The 20,430-nt window shown below is 41.9% G+C and overlaps 1 protein-coding gene across 1 annotated transcript in view; it reads left to right on the top strand.

Moving 5' to 3' along the window:
* RAB2A (RAB2A, member RAS oncogene family) overlaps window positions 1–20,430 on the top strand; it is a 267,732-nt gene that overhangs the window by 42,576 nt on the left and 204,726 nt on the right. The window contains exon 2 of the mRNA XM_086965785.1: window positions 14,486–14,557. Within this exon, the coding sequence (XP_086821911.1) occupies window positions 14,486–14,557 (72 nt within the window). The remainder of the gene's footprint in view (window positions 1–14,485; window positions 14,558–20,430) is intronic.

Below are 20,430 nucleotides of genomic sequence, written 5' to 3' on the forward strand. Positions count from 1 at the left end.
ATTATTGGTGTAGAAGATTCTGTTAGCCATGTTTCAGTCATGATGATTAAGTCAAGATCCAATTTTAGGATGAGATCGGCGATAGCGGCGGAGTGTCTAGCGGCTGATCTGCAGTTGAGGAGAGTGCATTTGAGACGGGGTGTGTCGAGGGTGGAAGGGGGTTCTAGAGCGAGGGGGACTTTACTCAGGTTACTATGGATAGCGATTCTGTTGTTCAGTGTGGGGTGTCTGAGGGGATTGGAGTGAATCGTAGGAATGGCAGTGAGAGTGTCGGGTGTGTTGCTATGGGGAGCTGAGTCGTAGAAGCGGAGGAGGGTGATTGTGTCAAGGTCCGAGAGAGGGTTGCAGGAGCGATGGGGGCGGTTTTCGCGGTTGTGAACAGGGATTGAGGTCCAGTGTGGTGGGAGTCGAGTGCGAGAGTTCGCCGCCCGGGAGGAGGACCAGCTGGGAGGGGAGGTGATGGTGGAGGCGTGTGAGGGGTGTCTGGGGTGTGTGCTGAGTAATCGTTTGATGTGAATGTCTTGTTTGATCTGGTGGAGGGTGTTGGGTGAGGGGTGACTGGAGTGTGATAGACAGAGTAGTTGTTGTTTGATGATGTGCATGTCTTCTTTGAGCTGGAGGAGGGAGGCCGTAATGTAGTCCAGTGTGGGAAATGTGTTGGAGGTGGGGATGGGAGGGTCGGGCGTGGATGACATAGGGGAGAGGTTGGTGGTGTGGATGAGAATATTGGTGGTAGGCGGAGAGTGTAGGGTGGAGGATGGGCGCTTATTAGTGGTGAAGGGGGTGGAGGTTGGGTAGTGGGGGGTGAGACTGGGGGGGAAGTGGGATTGTAGATGGTTCTTTTTTTATTGATATTGATATTGTAGTGTCCAGACGACAGTTGTCCTTGAATCACATTTATATATTATCAAGGAGAACATAGCACATTATATTTGTCAACCCTTTAGTGGTTTAGAAAAGATACACAGATGCCATTGTGTAATTCTGCAATTCTGCATCCGTACCGTTTTACTCATAATTATGGATTTGCCACACTTGCTATATATATTCCATCATCTTCTGCATAATTTTCAGATTATAACAAAAAAATGTGTCTTGCTCAAACTGATCAAAAGTTAATAAAAACGGTATACTGCATGTGTTATTGTGCAGTGGCAGGCCTTCCTTCACTCAGTGGCAGGTCTACCTGCTGTTTTTAGTGTTCATCTGATATTAATAAGGTGAAGCTTTTCCCTTGCGGTGGTTAATGTGTAACCGTGCCAAAATAATGATGTAATACTGCTTCAAAATGGCCCACATATTACTGCATAATTAGCTTTTTCTTGGAGCATTATTTAGTCCAATTTGCTGCGTAATTTGTTTCTCCCCTGCTGCTTGGTTCCTGGAGACCTGTCGATACCGGAATAAGAATCCGGCCCGTGTGTTGTTCACTGGTATGTAAGGCCAGGAACATATTGAATAGAAATCGTTCTCCGCAGTATAAAGTATAATACAAACTGTTGCTTATAGTGAAAAAGTATAGCTGGTTAATCATTCCTGTCTATTGTGCACTGAATCTTGAGTACTGAACAATGTAAGTTGAGGCAGGTTAACGTTTGCCTAAAATATAGGAGTGTTCTTATTTATTGTAGATGTCAAGAATGTTCGAGACTTAATTACAAGAGCCCACCCTCAGCATTTTTATATTGATGCTATTTTCATGTAGCAAGAGCTCGAATATGTATTGATGACTGTAGTTCGTGCCTACTTTATTATTCAAAAGCTCAGCAATCTGCACCGGCCTGGTCATTTTGCTGTTCTGGCATTTTCCGGGAGGCTGCAGGGTGAGGCGCTGTTTTCAGATTTTAATGGACTTCCATGCGCACCCAATAAAAGTCCCTGCTCCAGTCTCTAGCTGCAACCTTCTGCAGCATGGGGCATGCTTGAATCTTTTTTCCAGGGCTAATTTCCAGTCCAGCCCAGTCGGTAATCCATTTCATATAAACCGACGCGAAAAAAGTCCTTGAGGTTATTCAAACAGCAAACAATTTATCGATAAGAGGTATATTTTCATTAACGGCGTTGTACGCACGTTTCCAAACTAAGGTTGAGCATTAACTATTTTGAGCTATATATTCAGCTTTTAAAAAGCAAAGCATGAGGCAGTATAGTGGCTTCTGACTTAATCTTTTGCTCCGCCTTTGAACAACTGTAATCGATTCTTCCAAATTTTCGGACTTGGTACTTTTTTTTCTTTTCTTTTGATCGCTTATTCCCCAGAAAACGAAATGGTTAAATGCAGTGGGAGTTGCTGTGGATGCTGAACTGATATACTGTAGAACTGAGAGATTTAGAGTACATATTTTAAAAATTTAATTTAATTGGGTTATATAGATGGTACGGACCATGCAACGGTTCATTATTCCTCAGTTGTGACACCAATGGCCGTATTAAAGTTGCATAGAATAAAAAGTAGAAACAGTTCTCTAGAACAGGATTGGGGAGTTTACACCTTTTCTTTCAATAAAGTAAAATGTATTTATGTTTAACATATTTAGGCAACCGCTGTCCCGAAATCTTCAGAGTTCCAAATTATATATACAATATTGCCCTGTAAACGTTTAATCCAGGCAATTAACGCACGAGCAGATACTGATATGTTTAAAGGTGGCCATTAAATATAGGGTAATAATTTGTAGTAGCATCATTACCAACAGCCATTACTACAGTTAACCCACAACAACAAATATTACCGGTAATTGTGTTGTGGTTTCACACTAATTACCGGGAGTGTATGAATGAGAATCGATGAGTACCAAACTTCGCTGGTTTCTAAATTGACCCTTGATGGTGGCATCGGGCTCTGTCAATCTCATCTGCCTTACGTGGTGCAGTGGTTTTGGTCTTCTCGCTGTCCTGAACGCCTATGATCGCTTCCTTCCGGAGGTTTCAGAAGTGTTATTGAGGAGCATTGGAGGTGGTGTTGCACAGTTGGCGTTCTGTCCTCTGTCTACGTCTTAATCGTCCTCTCCCTACAAGTAGGTAATTCAATCAGGCGCCTCTGTGAAGGGCTGATGTGGACACGCATGCTCTGCTGCATTAGGTTTTTGTGTCTCCTCATTTTCACAGCACCAGAGACAGCACTTGCAAGGCTACTAATTGTTATTTGAAATTTAAGTGTGGCCTGTTTTGTCCGTGACTGAGCCTTTTAGTAATGAAAAAGGAGAGAGATTGATGTGGATCTTGTGGGAGCTCAGCTGACTCTAGATGCTCTGTCTGCCCTGCCTGCTTTGCTATCACATTTCTATCAAATAATACGCAGGTATCAATAACCTTTTCAAATCCGTCTTGACCATCTATTAAACGTGTGTTATGGGGTGGGGGTAGAATATTTTCAGAGATGAAGAAGTGGTGCAATTGAGCTCACTCACTCACTCACTCACTCACTCACTCACTCACTCACTCACTCACTCACTCACACTCACTCACTCACACTCTCACTCTCACTCACTCACACTCACTCACTCACACTCTCACTCTCACTCTCACTCACTCACACTCTCACTCACTCACTCTCTCTCACTCTCTCTCACTCTCTCCCACTCTCTCCCTCTCTCCCTCTCTCTCTCTCTCTCTCTCTCTCACTCTCACTCTCACTCTCACTCTCACTCTCACTCTCACTCTCACTCTCACTCTCACTCTCACTCTCACTCTCACTCTCACTCTCACTCTCACTCTCACTCTCACTCTCACTCTCACTCTCACTCTCACTCTCTCTCACTTTTAATCTCTCTCACTCTCACTCTCACTCTCACTCTCACTCTCACTCTCACTCTCTCTCACTTTTAATCTCTCTCTCTCTCTCTCTCACTCTCACTCTCTCTCACTTTTAATCTCTCTCTCTCTCTCTCTCACTCTCACTCTCACTCTCATTTTGTATCGGCCTTTGCCCAGTAGATTTTCAAACTTGGGAAAAGGGCCTGCATTGCAACTTCAAATGTAACTAATTTTCCTGTACTAACAAGTGATCTGTTAATATGCTTGATGCTTTGGCCATTTATTTTGATCTTTTTAGCTAAATTGAGGTCTAGGTGTTTCTTTTAAAAAATTTACTTGCGTTCTTTAGGCTGTTATGCAACTCTGGGTATGTAGTCAATTGAGGAAGTATCTTTTACTTATTTGCAGGGCTAAACCCCATAAACCTTAAAAAAGCACGATTTTGAGAGGAGCACATCTGAAAGCTTGGTAATGGTGGTCCTCTCTTCTGCATAGCTTGGAGTTCTTCAGGTGGTGAGAAGTAAAAAGGTGTTTCTGGGAGAGGACTTGATGTTGTTGCACCAAGGATATTGTGCTGGATAACTAAACACTTATAAAGTCCCAAAGGCGAGACCTATTGGCTATGCCAATGCTTGTTTTAAATACCACAGTAATTACTTTATTTAAAAAAAAAATGCCTGCATGGTAAAGGTAACACGTATATAGGTGCCACTCTGGTACATTTTACCTGTGTGGTAAAGGCTGTATACTAAAAGCATTGTGTGATGAAGACTGTGTGGTAAAATCTGTCTCTCCTCATAATCTCATTTGGATGGAAGCAATGCTTTGGTTCACAGCCTCCCAGATGCCACACTCTCCATATGAAAGTTATTCTACATGCTGAGGCATGCATTACCAAGGGCCACAAGAAATGAGACCACATCATCTCTATGCAGAATTAGCGGTTGAGTCCCTTTTCATTGCCACATCATCTTAAAGGCCTGTTGCAGCAGTTTTAGGACCTCCGTGAATGGTGCCTCTGCCTATCTGTCGGAAATGCTAGCAATCTCAGATGATTTTATTACACCATAAGCTAGGACATTGCAGCTCTGGTGATGAAGAATTGCACCAGAAAAACACCAGGAAACAGATCCTTTCTGTCTACGCATCTAGGATCTGGAACAGCAGTCCTGTTCCTTCAGTTCTTCTACAGCCCTCCTCCAAATCAGGTAAGAGATAAAGACTTGGCTCTTAAAAAAAAACATTGCATCCCGAATGTTCCGTTCGTTTCACTATCTACAAAAGCCACCGTTTTTCCACTTTGTAAATGATATGTGAATCATAATTTTTGCTAATGACAGCGGGCAGTCCTTCGTTGCACACAAGCCTCATCCATATTTGTTTGGCAACTGGTGAGATTGGTAGGGTGTTGATAGGCCTGGGAGTGCAAATCGTAAGTCACTGTTCAAAGTCTTTTGATGTGCAGCCTGGGTTTGAGTTGGGTTCTCTGACTGGATGTTAAAGGCTGTTAATGCTGCTGCTCTACACCACAAATTGTGGCTCCACCTGGACACTTGGCTTTGAGCTTGTTGTAGTTTTGCTATGAGATCCGTTGTGTCTATTTTAGATCTGGCCTGTCTAGCTTAGTTCTGTATATGCTAGCCCGGGGAAGCCCTGTTTGGGCAGCCATGCGCTTTATCATATCTCAAGGTGGTGCCACCATACGTCGCATGATTTCAGCTCCCTTCATGAGAAGCCGAAATCACACGGTGGCTGTAAAAACGACCTGAAAACATCTTTAAACGTGGATTTTCAGTTTGTTTTCGGAGACAGTAAGCAACCTATGTCCATTAAAAGGTGAGGTGTAAAATTCCGCTAGGACATCAGTGACGCCCTCAGTGACCCTACTGGGGGAGAGGGGAGATCGTGGTGGGCTTGGTGAGGTGCTGAGTGCCTCTTGAGTAGCTCTCGGCACATGGCCCGCCCCCTCCGTAAACTAAATTCTTTTGCAAGTTGGCTGGTATGCTTTATAAATCCAAATAATAAATAATATAAGGAGATACGTTTGATGTGCCAGTGCAGGTTATGCTCCTATGAATTCCATTAAAGTATGAAGATGAACTGTATTACAAAGCATGGTAGATTACAAATTAATGCAGTGGATCCCTGTGTTAGCTAGGCAAGTGTGAGCTATGTTGAATATATCCACTTTTTTATTTTACTTTGTATCATGACGGCTATCGGCAGCATGAAATTAGTAAGCACAGTCATAGACACTTTGTTGCCATGATTTATGATTGGTTCAACTCAGACTGCAAACTTATCTTCATAAAGAAACATGTATGCTTCAGTCACTCTTTTTAGGTCGAGCAGACCTTACTCTCAATGCGTAAGCATTGAGAGTGTCTGCTTCAGACCTTTTGTGGCCCGTTATTGGGAATGAGGACACCAATCTGTTACGAGCGTTTTTCCTCGCAGTTTTCACCGCGGGAGCGCGCGTCTGACCCGCGCATGCGCAGAGTACCCGCGCATGCGCAGAGTAACTCACAGCCCTTGCTCACACAGACGCAGGCAGGCAGCCCCCACCCCTCTGCATGCACGCACGCACACACAGGCGAGCGCATGCACACGCAGGCACACACATACAGGCACACAGACACTCGCTCACACACACACACCCCCCTCCCCCACAGTCACACACACACACACACACGCACACATACATACAAAGCCCGCCCACCCCCGCACTCGCGCGCGCACATGCTTCCCCCCCCGCACTCGCGCGCGCACATGCTTCTCCCCCCCCCCTCCTCAGCAACCCTCTCACCGGCTTCCTTCGTGCGGCGGCTCTCCTCAGCTGCAGGGCCCGGCAGCAGGACTCTTCTTCCCTCCTTCGGCACCGGGGCGCAGGGTAGGCTCCTGCCTGCTCCGGTGCTCCAAACACGGCTCCATCCAATCGCGGCTCTTCCGTGGGAGGCGGGGTAGGCTCCCGCCCTCCTACTTCCTGTTTCCTGTTGTCGCGCCGGCCTGCCTGACTTCCTGGTCGCAGGCCGGCAGAGTGACGGCGGTGATTTGCGGTATTTATTTATTTAGTTATTTATGCATTTTTATATAGCGCGGACTTTACCCGAAGGCGGTATTTATTTATTTATTTTTTTGGGACGCTGCGTGCTGTCCCGCACCACCTCCTGCTGCATTTCCTGCTAGTCGGCGCCCGTTGCCATTGACAATTCTTTTGCATGTCCTATGTGAAAGCTGCAGTATTTGTCTTTGGTCAGTATTTGACACTTACTGAACACTGTTTTTACGTCAAGAATCCACTTGATAACATTGCACACGTGTTTTGTATTTTAAATTTGCTTTCTCTAGCTGCATTCCTCGCAAACAGCATGCACGCATTTAAAACTAGTTATCAAACTATATTTCTTGAGAAATAATATTTTGTAAAAGAACAAGCCCGGTTGATACATGTTTTTTTATTCCCCATCATCAGCGCATCAGACCCGCCCCATCCTGACAGTGCGGAATCAACTGTTGCGTGTCTTATCTTGCACTCTTTCTGCCTGCAGTAATTGTCAGTGAAACTATCAGATTTTTTTCCAGCGTTTCCTTCTTGACGCTACTGAGTCAGAATTGCATTTGGACCTGCGATTGCATTATGTGAAAGTTGTCCTGTAAGTCCCTGTTTAGCCTAGCAGTGTACGTTTGTTTCAAGATGAGTTTGCATGTTATAGAGACAAATGCTATAGGTGTCACGTTTGCGAAAGTTAAAACTATTGGCATTGTAAATGACAAAGCTATTAATTTCGCAATTTTCAAAACCAACACATAAATAAAATATTTGTCATTTACAATACCAATAGCTCAAACTTTCCTAATGCGAGACCTATTGCATTGCAAATGCTTGTTCTCAATGGGTGTGGATAGGAGTATCGGTGTACATCTGGAAATAAAGGTGTTGCTATTCAGTTGCATTAGCCACAGGGTACATATACGTTTTGAACAATAATGGTAAGAGGGAGCTGCCCTTTAGTACTCGTACTCCCGATTTTAACTACGATCCCGGAGAAAATATTTTTTTAAGCACGGCTGCTGGCATTCTGGTCATTGCTTTGTTTCTGAATCCGAATTTCGAGCACTGACGCGCTTTAGGCTACAGAGAGGGAAAGGTCAATTAGAGTTTCATGTTTTTTGTCATCGAAATGAATGAGGATCGTGTATTTGCCAGTGTTCAGCCCATAGGTTGTAAACCAGATTGAAAACTGTAAAGAATGTTAGCGTTTCATGCACCACTGTAATTGTCTAGTCTCTCTCTTTGTAAGATTTTGCAGGACTACTAGAAATTTAAGATTAGCTGATAAATGGCATCGGTGGATCAGTGCAGGACCTTTTAAGAGAGTGGTGATAACTGATTACTACACCTTTGCAGGAATGTCTTCCTTTGGTAAAAATCTTCACAAGGTTGCTGATGTATGAGGGAAAAACTCTTGGTTCTGCTTGGCAAGACTATTTTTCATACCATTTATCAGTTGTTTTCTTTGGATTTTTCCTTGCATTTATCTTTTTAAGGCCACCCATATTGAGATTTTAGGTACATTAGGGAAGACGCCTCCTCTGACTTTTGAATTTCATTCATCTTCTGGTTCTATCCAGGCTATCCTAGACGTCTGTTAGGATTCAGGCCCATTCATTTGATCTGTCACCTGTGTCTAATTGAGTTGGGTTTTGTTGCTAAGCTATCAGTTACAATTGATGTGAGTAGGTGGAATGCAATCGGCAGATGATCTGAGAAAAGTTGGGCTTGCACTTCTTTGTTAAATAGTTTAGATATTATAAGTGACTTGTAGGGCCATCATTTAATTGTTTGAGCCCACAAAGTTACTTCCCCTACGCCCATTACTTTCGCCACGGAAGTATACTCTTGTTTTCACAAATAGATTGAAGCTCTCTGTCATCAGTTTTGTGGACGAAGGTTTATCACTGAAATGTTTGCTGGAAAATTAAATCCAAAAATGACGTGTCCAGAAGTCTAATAGCTCACTGCTGTAGAGAATGGCGAGCGTTGCTTAATTGAGCAATACATTTAGCTTGTGTTTGCAGTTTATCTGTACACTAGAGGCATGTTGGATTGTCATAATATTAAAAACGATTTGAACTTCTCCAGCCCTTCCCGTTTTTACCCGTGATGTTGCAGCTTTGTGTTGCTTGGTCATTAGTTTAAGTGCTAGAATCAATGACTGGCTTTGTGCTGGTGATCAAAGGGGATGGAATTATTTAAACACTTGACTCCATAACTAGGAAGCTCTTTAGCTCGCAATACTTACCACAAATCCCCAAATACCCTTTTTTTCTAAGGGGAGTGGTTTGTCAGTGAACCAGATGATGCTTACCAAGCAGGAAGCGGGTCGAGAAAGGTTGGTAGGGGTATCCCTCATGCTCAAAATAAAAGGGGTAGTGGTGAGAAAAATAATGTATCAAAACTTGAGGGAATGAATTTTTGGTATTGGGTGTTGAGTTCAGGTTTGTGGACTCTTCACATAAATCTAGGGATTAAACTTTGGTGAATCTCATATTCTGTTCTAGTTGCAGTTGGTTAAGTTTTCAAAATCTGGTGACCACTACTAGTTGAGAAGGAGCTTTACCAGTGAATGATTTGTTCAACCGTCCTTGTGCAAGATCATAACCTTATTCACTCAAGCAAGCATAGGGCGTTCCTACTTAAAATACGAGGTGAAAGCACGCACCTAATTGCACAAATGTATTAATATTGTATTTGGTAATCCTTTCTCAAATCTGTAGTCTGTATTTGGTACATTTATAAAAACAGATCTGACTACTGTTAAGGTATTTTTACAATAGCTGTTTTTTGCTGAAAAAAAGTAAAATGTATTATTTTTAACATGCGTGCCGGTAAGCACACAATCCCAAGTTTAGCCACTAAACACAAATGTTGTAGAATATCCTTCCACACATCCATACTAAACAAATCGCGTTTATAATGCAATTGTAAAATTTTGCTAGTGTAGGTGGGCTGCAAGCCGAAGTGGTTTTTAAGAAACAATTGCTTGATTTGTTTCCATCGATAAATTAAATGCAGTATTATTCGTGGCAGATGACTTGGTATGCTAATGATCTTTTTTCCATTTAGATTTCTTGAACAAGGTACTTTGACTTTAAATAGATCTGGCACTCTGAACAGAAACAAAGAAATAATTGAAGCATGAACATGTGTATGTAAAAGTAAAGCCACATCCGCATCTTTTCAGAACCTGAAAGTCTTCTGGACTACTAAACTTCTATTGATCTTTAATTAAGCTGTAATTATGAAGAAAAAAGGGATGTGCAGAAATAACTCACCTAAATAACCCGTCTAATAAAGTCCATCAGGTATTGGCTGGTTTTCAGTTTGAGTCTGATAATTGTTAGTAATTTTTAAAGAAGAACTCTGACATATAGAATTGTAGTGGATGTAGACCCTTGTTGCTAAGGATAATCAGTAAAGGCTCCTACTGCAGAAAACCTGTTGGGGTGGAGTAAAACCTAACCGGATTCCCCATAATAAATTAGACTGTTATAAAGAGATTGATTGAAAGGACTACCGTATTCTGAAGACCCAATTCAGTTGACTGACAATGGCTCTGCAAAACAGCGTGGTAGATGGTTTAACATGATGCAGAAAGATCCAACATAACCAGGTTACTGACACTGCTGCCATCAGAAGCCATTAACAAATCATAAAGATTTGTGTATGACTTAGTGCAGTTTTGTTTCTCAATGCCTTCAAAAACGCAGCACAATATTTTTCCATAAAGTTATTGGACTGCAGATAGTGTCTGTTAAATTCTGGCATTAGCCTTCAAGACCTTGATAGCAAATGGGTGTAATGGAGTAGGCCAAACATTTGTGGCATTTCCAGGATCTAATGATCGTATCTGTAAGAAAACGGGGCTTTTTATCTTGCAGATGTCCCCCCCCCCCTCTTTTTGTCCCCATTTGGATTATTAGATGCTGTGTTTTGACTCTGACAGTGCACTGCATCCTGCTAACCAGGCCCCAGTGCTAGTGCTATCTCCCTAAAACTTTGTGTATATTGGCAATCCCTATTGACAAGTACTTTACACCCCTTATAAGTCCCTAGTAAATGCTGACAGTGGTACCCAGGACTTGGGTGGTAAAGGTGTCCCCAGGGCTTGCAGCATTGCCACTCTCTGTGACCCAAGTAAACTAATGACAGCAGGTCTGTCATTGCAGACTGCAGGAGTGGTGAAAACTGTTCTAATTCGACTTTTCCTTCCCCATGTGTGGCAACGTCAATACACTATCTCTGCTATGTGCAAGTCATCCCTAAAGAAGGCATCCTAAAGCCAGGAGTAAGGTTGCCTTCTATCAAAGGTGTGAACATGCAAGTGAGAGCTTATATGACTCTATAGTTCCCTTTACCATTAAAGGGCACTGTAAGTGATAGACTTTCAATAGTATAACATGGGTGGCACCCGAGCAAACCCAGGTTGGCAGCTCCATTTTGGTACCACCTAAATATGTCGTGTTTGGTATCAAGCAACGGGCCTACTCGCTCCTGACATTAATTTAGAGGTTCCCCACTTGGTTACCCCAACTTCTCTGTCCTGCGGCTGTCAAGTCCACGTTTCCCAAGTTTACTGCAGTCAAGGTAGAATTCTGTCCTCCTGTCTGGCATTTTGATCACTTTCAAGAGTCAGGAACAAAGGTTTCGGCAGGAAGGTCACGCTTCCCTCCTTGCAAGCAGGCTAGTGAAGTGGCACAACAAGGCGTGAGCTTCAAAGGCAGTGTCTCCTCTTGGTATACGTCAGGTCTGACACTCCGAAGAGGAAACTGGCCTCCCCTTGCACCAGGCATATTTCCACCGGACAGGCAGTAAATACGTTAGTCAAGGGGTTGTACACCCCCAGAAGGCTAGCTACACCTCCAGAGTGAGCAGCCTGGTCTGTACCCTACAATTCAATTTCTGCCGTTTTTAGGAATTGCGGAATAGAGGTTTTTGGTTAGAAAAGGTGACCTACATCCCCGGATTTAGTCCCCTCCGGGGCAGAATAGCTGCAGGAACTAGCAGCCCATTGGCTAGTTGCACTAACACCCCTTAATCTAGGATTTTAGGGATGCCCAGACACCAGAACCTCAGTTCTGAGCAACCTGCATCAAAGAGGACTGAAGAGACTTGTGTCAGCGACAAGAGGACTTGCACTAAGCAAAAGAGGGATACCCTGCACCTGTGGCAACAGTACTGGAACTGCCTGGTCGTCCTAGGCTATCTTTCGGTTCCCCCAGACAGGGACTCCTTATGGAAGCTTGAAGCGTCCTCAGGCTCCCCTGGACCTTTGGCACTAGTCCCCGGCAAACAGCAAGTAGATCAACGCTCTGGATCTGAAGAAGTGCTGGCCATCGAGCCCTCCAAGAGAGCGCCCAAATCCAACCGGTCTTTTGCATTGTGGGCTCTGTAGTTCTTCCAGACAGCTACCACGTTTCCCAGGAGCACCAGATATTCAAAGTTACTTTCTGCTCTCATTCAGCACCTGGGACAGCCAGGACAACTCCTATGGCTCCCATTCAGCACCAGGGACAGGCAGGACAACTCTGCACCCAGGCTCTACGGGCCAGGTAAAATTGAACTGACTGTTGTGACTTGTCCTGTGATACTCTTCTCCTTTACCCCTTTACCATGCGGACAATGTTGCCCTGTGAAGCCAAACACCAGTAGGTCTTCAGACTGCTAGACGCAGTACACATCCACTGCTGTGCAAACAAGTTGAAAATTAAACTAGAAAAAAAATCGGGATTTTTGGTCAGAAAAAGAAAAACCAAAACCACTGGCATCTTAACTGCCACCACCTGACCTTCACGAACAAATATAAATACTTGGTATGCTAGTTAGATTGCAAGGGAGGCCACCTACTACATTTAAACTCATTCAAGCCTAAATTGACATCCTTACAATTTACCCTCCGAACAATGTTTAAAAGCACAAAAAAGTTCTCTTTTAAAACATTGGTGAAAATGGTCTCTGCCAAACTTGTCCCAACACTGGCATACAGGTCAGAGGCATTCCCAGGGAAATAGGGGGCCTTGAACAACTCACAGAGCAAAGTCTTCAGAACTCTATTCAAATTACCGTTTAACACCTCGGCAGTCAGATTAGGATGGAATTTTCACTAAGTGACCAACTGATCATGCAGAAGGCTTATATAATAAAGTCCCTGTAATCCGCAAATGTAGCAGAGCAAAGACCACTGAAAATCTCATTTGGCTTGCAGTATAATGTGCCAACAGCTCACGCCAACCAAATGTTTGGGCACATGCTCTCTCTGAAGCATTGGAGATAACTGGCATGGCAGACTGTGGATCCTGAAACTACAGCATTAACTCATACTTTTAACTGGCAGTGAAAAATGGAAACTCCTGTTTTCTTTTCTTGAGTTTGAAAAGTATAGGATGGTGTTGGAGATTTGCAAAAGAGGTATTGTGGAGGGTATGAGAGTAGAAAGGGTGAGTAAGTGGATGCTGTAAGTGTGTACAGTACCGTCATAGAGAATGATCTAGAATAAATGGGTGGGTATGACAAGAGCACATGGGTGAGCAAAAGTGAATGATCTAGAATCAGACTTTCAGGGGATATCCCTCCATAAGCATAGAATGTTGACTCACTAAGAACGCAACGTTTACTTCAAATGACACCCAGTTTATACTCTCTGGCCTAACGGGGTGTTTTTTTAGTTTTTTTGTATATTGCAACACACAGTTTTGAGGTCGCCAAACCTGGAAGTTTGTGAATTGCAGGCTTTTCCTCTGCAAAATAGTTTGGTACATAAGCAACTTACAGTTCTATAGTTAAAAAACAAAACTAATTTCACTGCATTTGAACTAAGTGGAAGTATCATTCTTGGCAATGTTCCAGCTTTGGTGAGCATTCGAAATTAAATTTTTCATATGAATGAATTTTGTTCTGTAATAGTTTTTTCTTTGCACTACTCTTTTTGAAAACAGATGTTCTTGTCAAATTGCACTTATGTTGCGGGGCCCTGCAACCCCAGGACAACCGCAATAGCAAAGTTACACAAGCAAGGAAGCACTTGACCTTTTTAGCTGCTTTGTACTACTTTTAACTACTCTTAACTCTTCTTTTCTCTTTGCAACTTTGAAATCATAACTAGAACCTAGTGCATTTGTGACACTGCATGCACTATACTGCATAAGTGACAATTCCAGGTATCAGCAACTGGCATGCATGCAGGTGACTGATCTCACTTCCTCGAATCAGACACATTTTCTTTACCCTAAACATTTTAATGTCCTGAATTTTAGTTTGTTTTAGCATTGTTTATCAGCTATTTGGCAGGATTGTAGTGGTTCCAGATAACCAGAAAATCAGTAAGATTTTCTAAGACTAATATTGACTCTAAACCCACTAAACAGTCTCGATTTCCAACATTATAATTGTCCCTCTTTTTGGCTAGCATAATTGTTTTTGTCACGTTACAGGGACGTTGGTCACACCACTTTAGCGCAATCTTCGTCTTCTTAATCTCTTTTAGTTTTTATTAAGTAGCACTATTAAGACACTGAAAAGGCTATTTTGTTTTAGATTACATTTTTAAGCATTTCAGATACATGACGATGTTTTAAGTATGATGTTCTGATCTGATCAGTTTCAGTGTATATTAGAGCACTGTTTCAAATTGATTATCATTGTTACTTAGAAATGTATTTTGTCTTTCAGGTGTTGGGAAATCATGCTTATTGTTACAGTTTACAGACAAGCGGTTTCAGCCAGTCCACGATCTTACGATTGGTAAGTTTCTAGGTTGTCCATTCAGTTCATAATTTTTTTGTTAATAACCAATATCTGTTGTGTAGTAATACAGTACACACATCTAGTCATTTTGCAATTATTTAAGTGAATAAAATCTTCCTATTAGACTCATCGTGTGAACGTGCATATAAAATATACATCTGAGGAAAGGAAGGCAACTGCAGAGGCATTGTTCAACTTACTATATCTATTCCTGAATAGATCAACAACAAAGCTCCAATGCTAAACATGGTTCCACCTTAATGTTTGTCTGCTCTCAGACTATGGTACACCCGTCGGAAGGATCACATTCAATGGATTTACCCATGCACAAGAATTACTAAATTCGTGGTATACGAGCACTATCACACCAGTCCTCCAATACTAATCAAACCAAAATTTTAGCTGCTCAACGTAACACACACAAAATATATATTAAATGCATCCTGTCCCAGGTTCAAAGCTGTATTGTAGCACAAAACCTGTATAATCCTGTGGGGTTTGAAAAAAAGGCTTGTTCATATACCCAACCTGCTCCACCTGGTTATTACCAAGTGCTCATCCTGCTTTATCTGGTCGAGAAGTTCAAGAAGAAAGAAAGACTGACTTGCCACTGCACCTGGTATCCACAGACTGTGGCAGAGCTTTAACTCCATAAACAGTAAAATATTGTAGACTAATCTTGATTCAGACACCAGAGCAACAGTTTTGAACATGTACACGGACAACCCATCTCAAGTCAGGAATGGTCTGAACGGTGAGATCTGAGAGGTATAAATTTGGCATAACACATGGTTATTTGGTAGCACTTGCTGTCCTTGCCTATTTCATGATTACCTCTACGAAGCCATAGCTAAAGTAGCTAGGGTGTCTCAAAGATTTGGCAAGACAAAATCCCAATACTGCTATATGCAGTTGACGCCGTAATCTTGGCCACAACACAAAAAGCAACAAGAGACGTCCTAAGACTGCAGAGAAGTATTTTACACAGAACGTACAGATTATCAAGTGGAACAAGACCACGTTGAGGACTTCAGCTAAGGAAATTATTTAAGAACTAGAAATAGTTGGACAGTAGCTCGTCTGGGATTCATCTCGGCCTAGGAAATACAAAAAACTTTGTGGTTTGAAAATCTAAAGGAACCCATTTTATGGCCCATGACTACACCTAGGGCCTTCTGATGTTTTGCAAATTGACTGCGCCATAGCACTAACTTTCCTGGACATTTCTATGAGTGTCAAAGCTGAAAGAATTATCGTTAAATAGATGTGAGATATGTTCTCCTGGACCCGAGAGAGATCAAATAGGAATGGCCAAAGGAAAGAAAGATATGGAAACAAATCGCTCATGCATCCCAAAACTTACCCTGAGCTACCCAACTGACTAACATAAGCTATAAAAGCATTAAAGGCGCAGTATATAGTTACATATAGAAAAGACCCAGGATGCTCTGCGCAAACTCCGTGATTCACTGTTAATAGATCATTTACTCCGATGGCTCTGTGGGGCCCCTACGTGCTGATGCTAAGCTCCCAGGAAGGTTATCTGTTTTTCTGAAGACCCAGAAAAACCTTCAAATGGCTGGAAAAAAAAGATGGGGCTGAATTATGAGTGACAGATGCACTTGTCAAATAGAGATGGAGTGAAGTGGGAGAGCATATTATTTATGGTTGTGCACTGCGCAAACTGTTGATACCAATGAGGAATTCTGGCATCAGAAGAAGGTAAAAAACCATATTTATCTAACCATCAGATCATAATCCTTGCATCACAGAGAAAATCCTATTTTTCCTACGAGAATCCTGGAAGATACCAACCATCCAAGGTGAGACCGTCCTCAAAGAAATAGCAATAAAGTTGGGCGGCTAGACTGAGGGAGAGACGGACACCTACAATCGGATATTGAAGCTTCTAATTGAAAGGACAGTATTCAAATTAAATACTCGTCATTCCATATTGACCCTAATATGAGAGGAAGGGTTTAACTACCAAAGCAGCAAATACATTAATCTCAAGCGTGACCTTGACTTGGCTCCACCCCACACAATGTTACCTGTGCCTTTCACGAAGTGCCCAGGTGAAAAGACCGCCACTATGTTTTAAAACAGATGTTTCATTGACCCTTTTTTGTTTCCAGTTTTGGTATTTTCCCTTTTTTATATTCTTGATTAACGTTGCATTATACAAAAGGAAAAAGTGTTTATGAAGAATTGAACACATGGTTATGCTTACACATTTATGCCATATTCCTTCAAAACTTTACCTTTTATTTGAGGGAACAGAAAATGACACTGATGACATTTATTGCCGCAGCCATTGCATGCATTCATTTAATTCCGTGTTGCCACAACCCAACAATACCAGGCTATGGCATAGATTTGTCTTTCCTAAGAGTCAAGCCTCTAGCCTTTCTGAAGCTGTGGACTGAGTTGTACAGTTTCCAAACAGACACCAGATGCTGGCATGCAACTACACATAGAAACTAATTGGCAGATTCTAACCGTTTGAACATATTTAACCATTCCCATTGCATGGTGGTAGATAACTTGTGATGTCTTTAAATTAGCTTTCTTTCTTCATTTTCTGTTTCTTGTTTAAACCGTTTTTTCAATTAGCAAATCTAGCAATGATTCTTCGTTCTCCTTTGTCATACCAGATTTATATGGCCTTACGCACCACAGATGACATATTATTATCACCAAGACTGTTACCTGCTGATGGTAAATAAATTTATTTACCTCATCACACTTGAAGAGTTCTTGTAGGATTTCTGCGTATAGTGTTGTTCATGTGTCATATCTTAGTTTATTCCAGTAGGTTAAACCCACCTATTTCACTCTTTAGTTTCTACTTCGTCATTCCCGTTTCCGCATTTTTTTAGTGCAAGCTGTTTTGTGAGAGCTGCCGTACTTTTGCCACATTTGGTCTTGAACTCTTGCTGTGCAGGAGGGGAATTAAAACCCGACATTAAATGCCATTTATTTAATGCATTTGATGTTTTTCTATCAGTGAGCAACTTTTTGTTCTTGTTTGTCTTTGCAGTGAAGAGATAAGATGTACTGGTCTCAGAACAAATCTACTTTAATTTGGATTACTATATTTGGTTAAATTAATGGACAATGAATGAATGAACTGTGATGGATGATGAGCCTTGTTAAGCAAAGATGCATGACGCCTAGCAAGCCTAGGCAGAAACCTTTTCTGAGGGAGGTGGATGGATGACCACCTATCTTTCTGTGCTACAAAGATTTCCCAGGAACAATCAGAGGTAACTTTTCATTTGAGTCACAAATCTTGTCATCATGTTTTGTGGAAGACGGCGTAAGTGTAAAGCTGACAAACAAGTTACATCTGATCTTCTCAGCCTGATCAGAGGCCACATTTGAGTTGGAGACCTTGTGGTCTTCATCTACTATTTGATTATGCATCACAACAAACTATGTAAGCGTTCCTGTGGAGAAGGATTGATTTCTGAAAAAGGCTGGTTTTCCAGAGAACAGAAAGCATGCATGATTAACTGTGACTCTCTTGATGTCGCTAGCTTAAAAGTTATCTGCCAAGCCATATCCATGCTAAACACAGAATCAGGTCAATGTATGGAAGTAAGCAAGCTAGCAGGCGTACCTATCCAAATCTGACCTTTTTAAACACTGGAAAAGTTAGCAAGTTATCTTTTCATTGTGGGCTTGCTCTTCAAGCTTGACTACGAAAGCCCTTTAGCCTCGTATCTAGTCCATATGCAAACTAGCTTTTACATTCTCCAGTCGATTTGGAGATACTGCTCTCTTGCTTTGTTTATGTGTCTGGTAGCTACTGAGTCATGCAGGTTTGGTTGTTGAGCTGCATACATTTGCAACACAAATACAGGCCTGGAACCTTTCTAGGAAGATTTGAGAGCCGAGCCTTGCTTACATGGCTTTTTATGTTCTACTACTTAGGCACAGGTAACTTACATTTAACAGTCTGAACTCTGGCTGCCACAACGCTCTTAAAGGACTGTGCCTCTATTAGTACTGCTTTTTCTCTAGATACTACAGGTTTTCTTCAGGTAATAGATGACAGTGATTCGACTCCTGCTCATCTGAACTCTGTATCACATTTTCTAAGCCTGCGAGCGTACAACCAGTTCCTCAGGACTGCCTTTTCTGGTTTCTGACACTGCAAAGTTCTTCTTACAGGCAACCTTTACTGCACTTGCTACAGGGGATTGCAACTTCCTTTTGCTGGCCTACACCTTCTGTTACACAGAGCTTAAACTGAGATCCTCATTATCTGGTTACCATGGGACGTTGCCTTATGTAAAAAATATAAGTATAAACATTAATATTTCTGAGTGCATGATCCTAGTGAGCCCGTGTATAGAAAACCTATTTCCACTAATTATTGTAAGCGTTTAGGTCTAACAACTCTTTCAATGAGAAAGGGGTGAGAGGAACTTAATCTAGGGCTTCCTAGTCTTCTAATTAAGCATGATGGTCAGTATGTGATGCTATTTGAAATAAGCTGGTTCATGTTTGCATCACTGTACATTGATCCTTCTGCCTAGACTAGTCTTGTTTTATGTACTTGATGAGAGAACTGCTAAAAAGTGTCTCTTCAATAGAACTGTGCTTGAAAGAGACAGTGATTTGCAACACAGGCACCCCACATTTCACCCAAAAACAAACATGTTTTTGTTTTTACAGCATTTAAAAATATTTGTATGGCCCAATTCTGTTAGTTCTCCTCATAGAACATATACACCTGCTGACATCTGGCTGGCAGTGTGAGCAATTTCAGCTATAAAAAAAAAACCTCCCCTCTCCTGGTGATTTGTAGTTTTATGTATGTATTTTTCTCCATTCAGCCTCAAAGGTTCTCCAATTATGCAGTACTTGTCTCTACTGTTTCTGATTCTAATTCCAATGTCCTAGGATTCTGCCTTTGCCCGCTGTTCTTTTGACTACCTCTGTACTTTGCTGATTGGTTATCCTGAGTACATTTTGGACTTCCCAACCCTATCTTCTTGTACTAGGAATTGTTTGAATAGGGCCCTCTATATTTTCATCATAATCTAACTTTAGGTGCCATACCATTAAAACTTTGTCCTTGCCCAATAATTCCCACATAAGGTATAGCCAGCACCAATGTTCTGCTACCTTGCCTGTCCCCTCAATGCTGTGATGGTTTGCTTTGCTGCAAGCAAGTAAGCCATCTTGCTTTCTGCAGGGGCATGTTTGTTCATTGGGAAGGTTTAGGATTATGCATGCTTGGAATTTGGGGATTGCGGTGTCAAACATTGTGTCTTCATCTGCCAAAACCTCTCCATAGTACATTTGCAGCTTTGTGCACTGCCATATGAAGTGAAGTAATGTACCTGTTGCCCAACAAAACCTTCAGCGCTCTTCTGATTTTTAAAGTTTCCTTTTGTGTACCCTTGCTTGTGTGTAATCCAATATTAAGTTATATTGCCAATGTTTTTCCACGTGTGATAAGAGTGGTTGTTACCTATGTTCTGTTATATATGACCTTCACCTCTGAGTTTGTAAGGGTGCAAACCTAGTTACACTTCCCATCTCTCCTTGGCAGAGGATTTGTCTCTCTGTGGAGTTTGTGTAAAAGGTTTTTTCTGTCGTAATCAAATATTTGAACAATGTGAATAGTCTACTGTCATGAGTCATGCATGATCTAATACCTTTCTACGAAGATATTTAATTCCAAGCGATCTTCCAAATATATATGCTTAATACTAACCGGCAGCAAAACACCATTATTTTTCTGATTCTCTTCTGTTCCAATCAACTGTATACTGGATTAGTGCTGCTTGATAGAGATAGTAGTACAGATAGTAATAGAGATTGTAGACAGGAGAACCCTCGATCACTCAGTTCCT

Source organism: Lissotriton vulgaris, chromosome 4_1, assembly GCF_964263255.1.
Source record: "Lissotriton vulgaris chromosome 4_1, aLisVul1.2, whole genome shotgun sequence".
Taxonomy (NCBI): Eukaryota; Metazoa; Chordata; class Amphibia; order Caudata; family Salamandridae; genus Lissotriton; species Lissotriton vulgaris.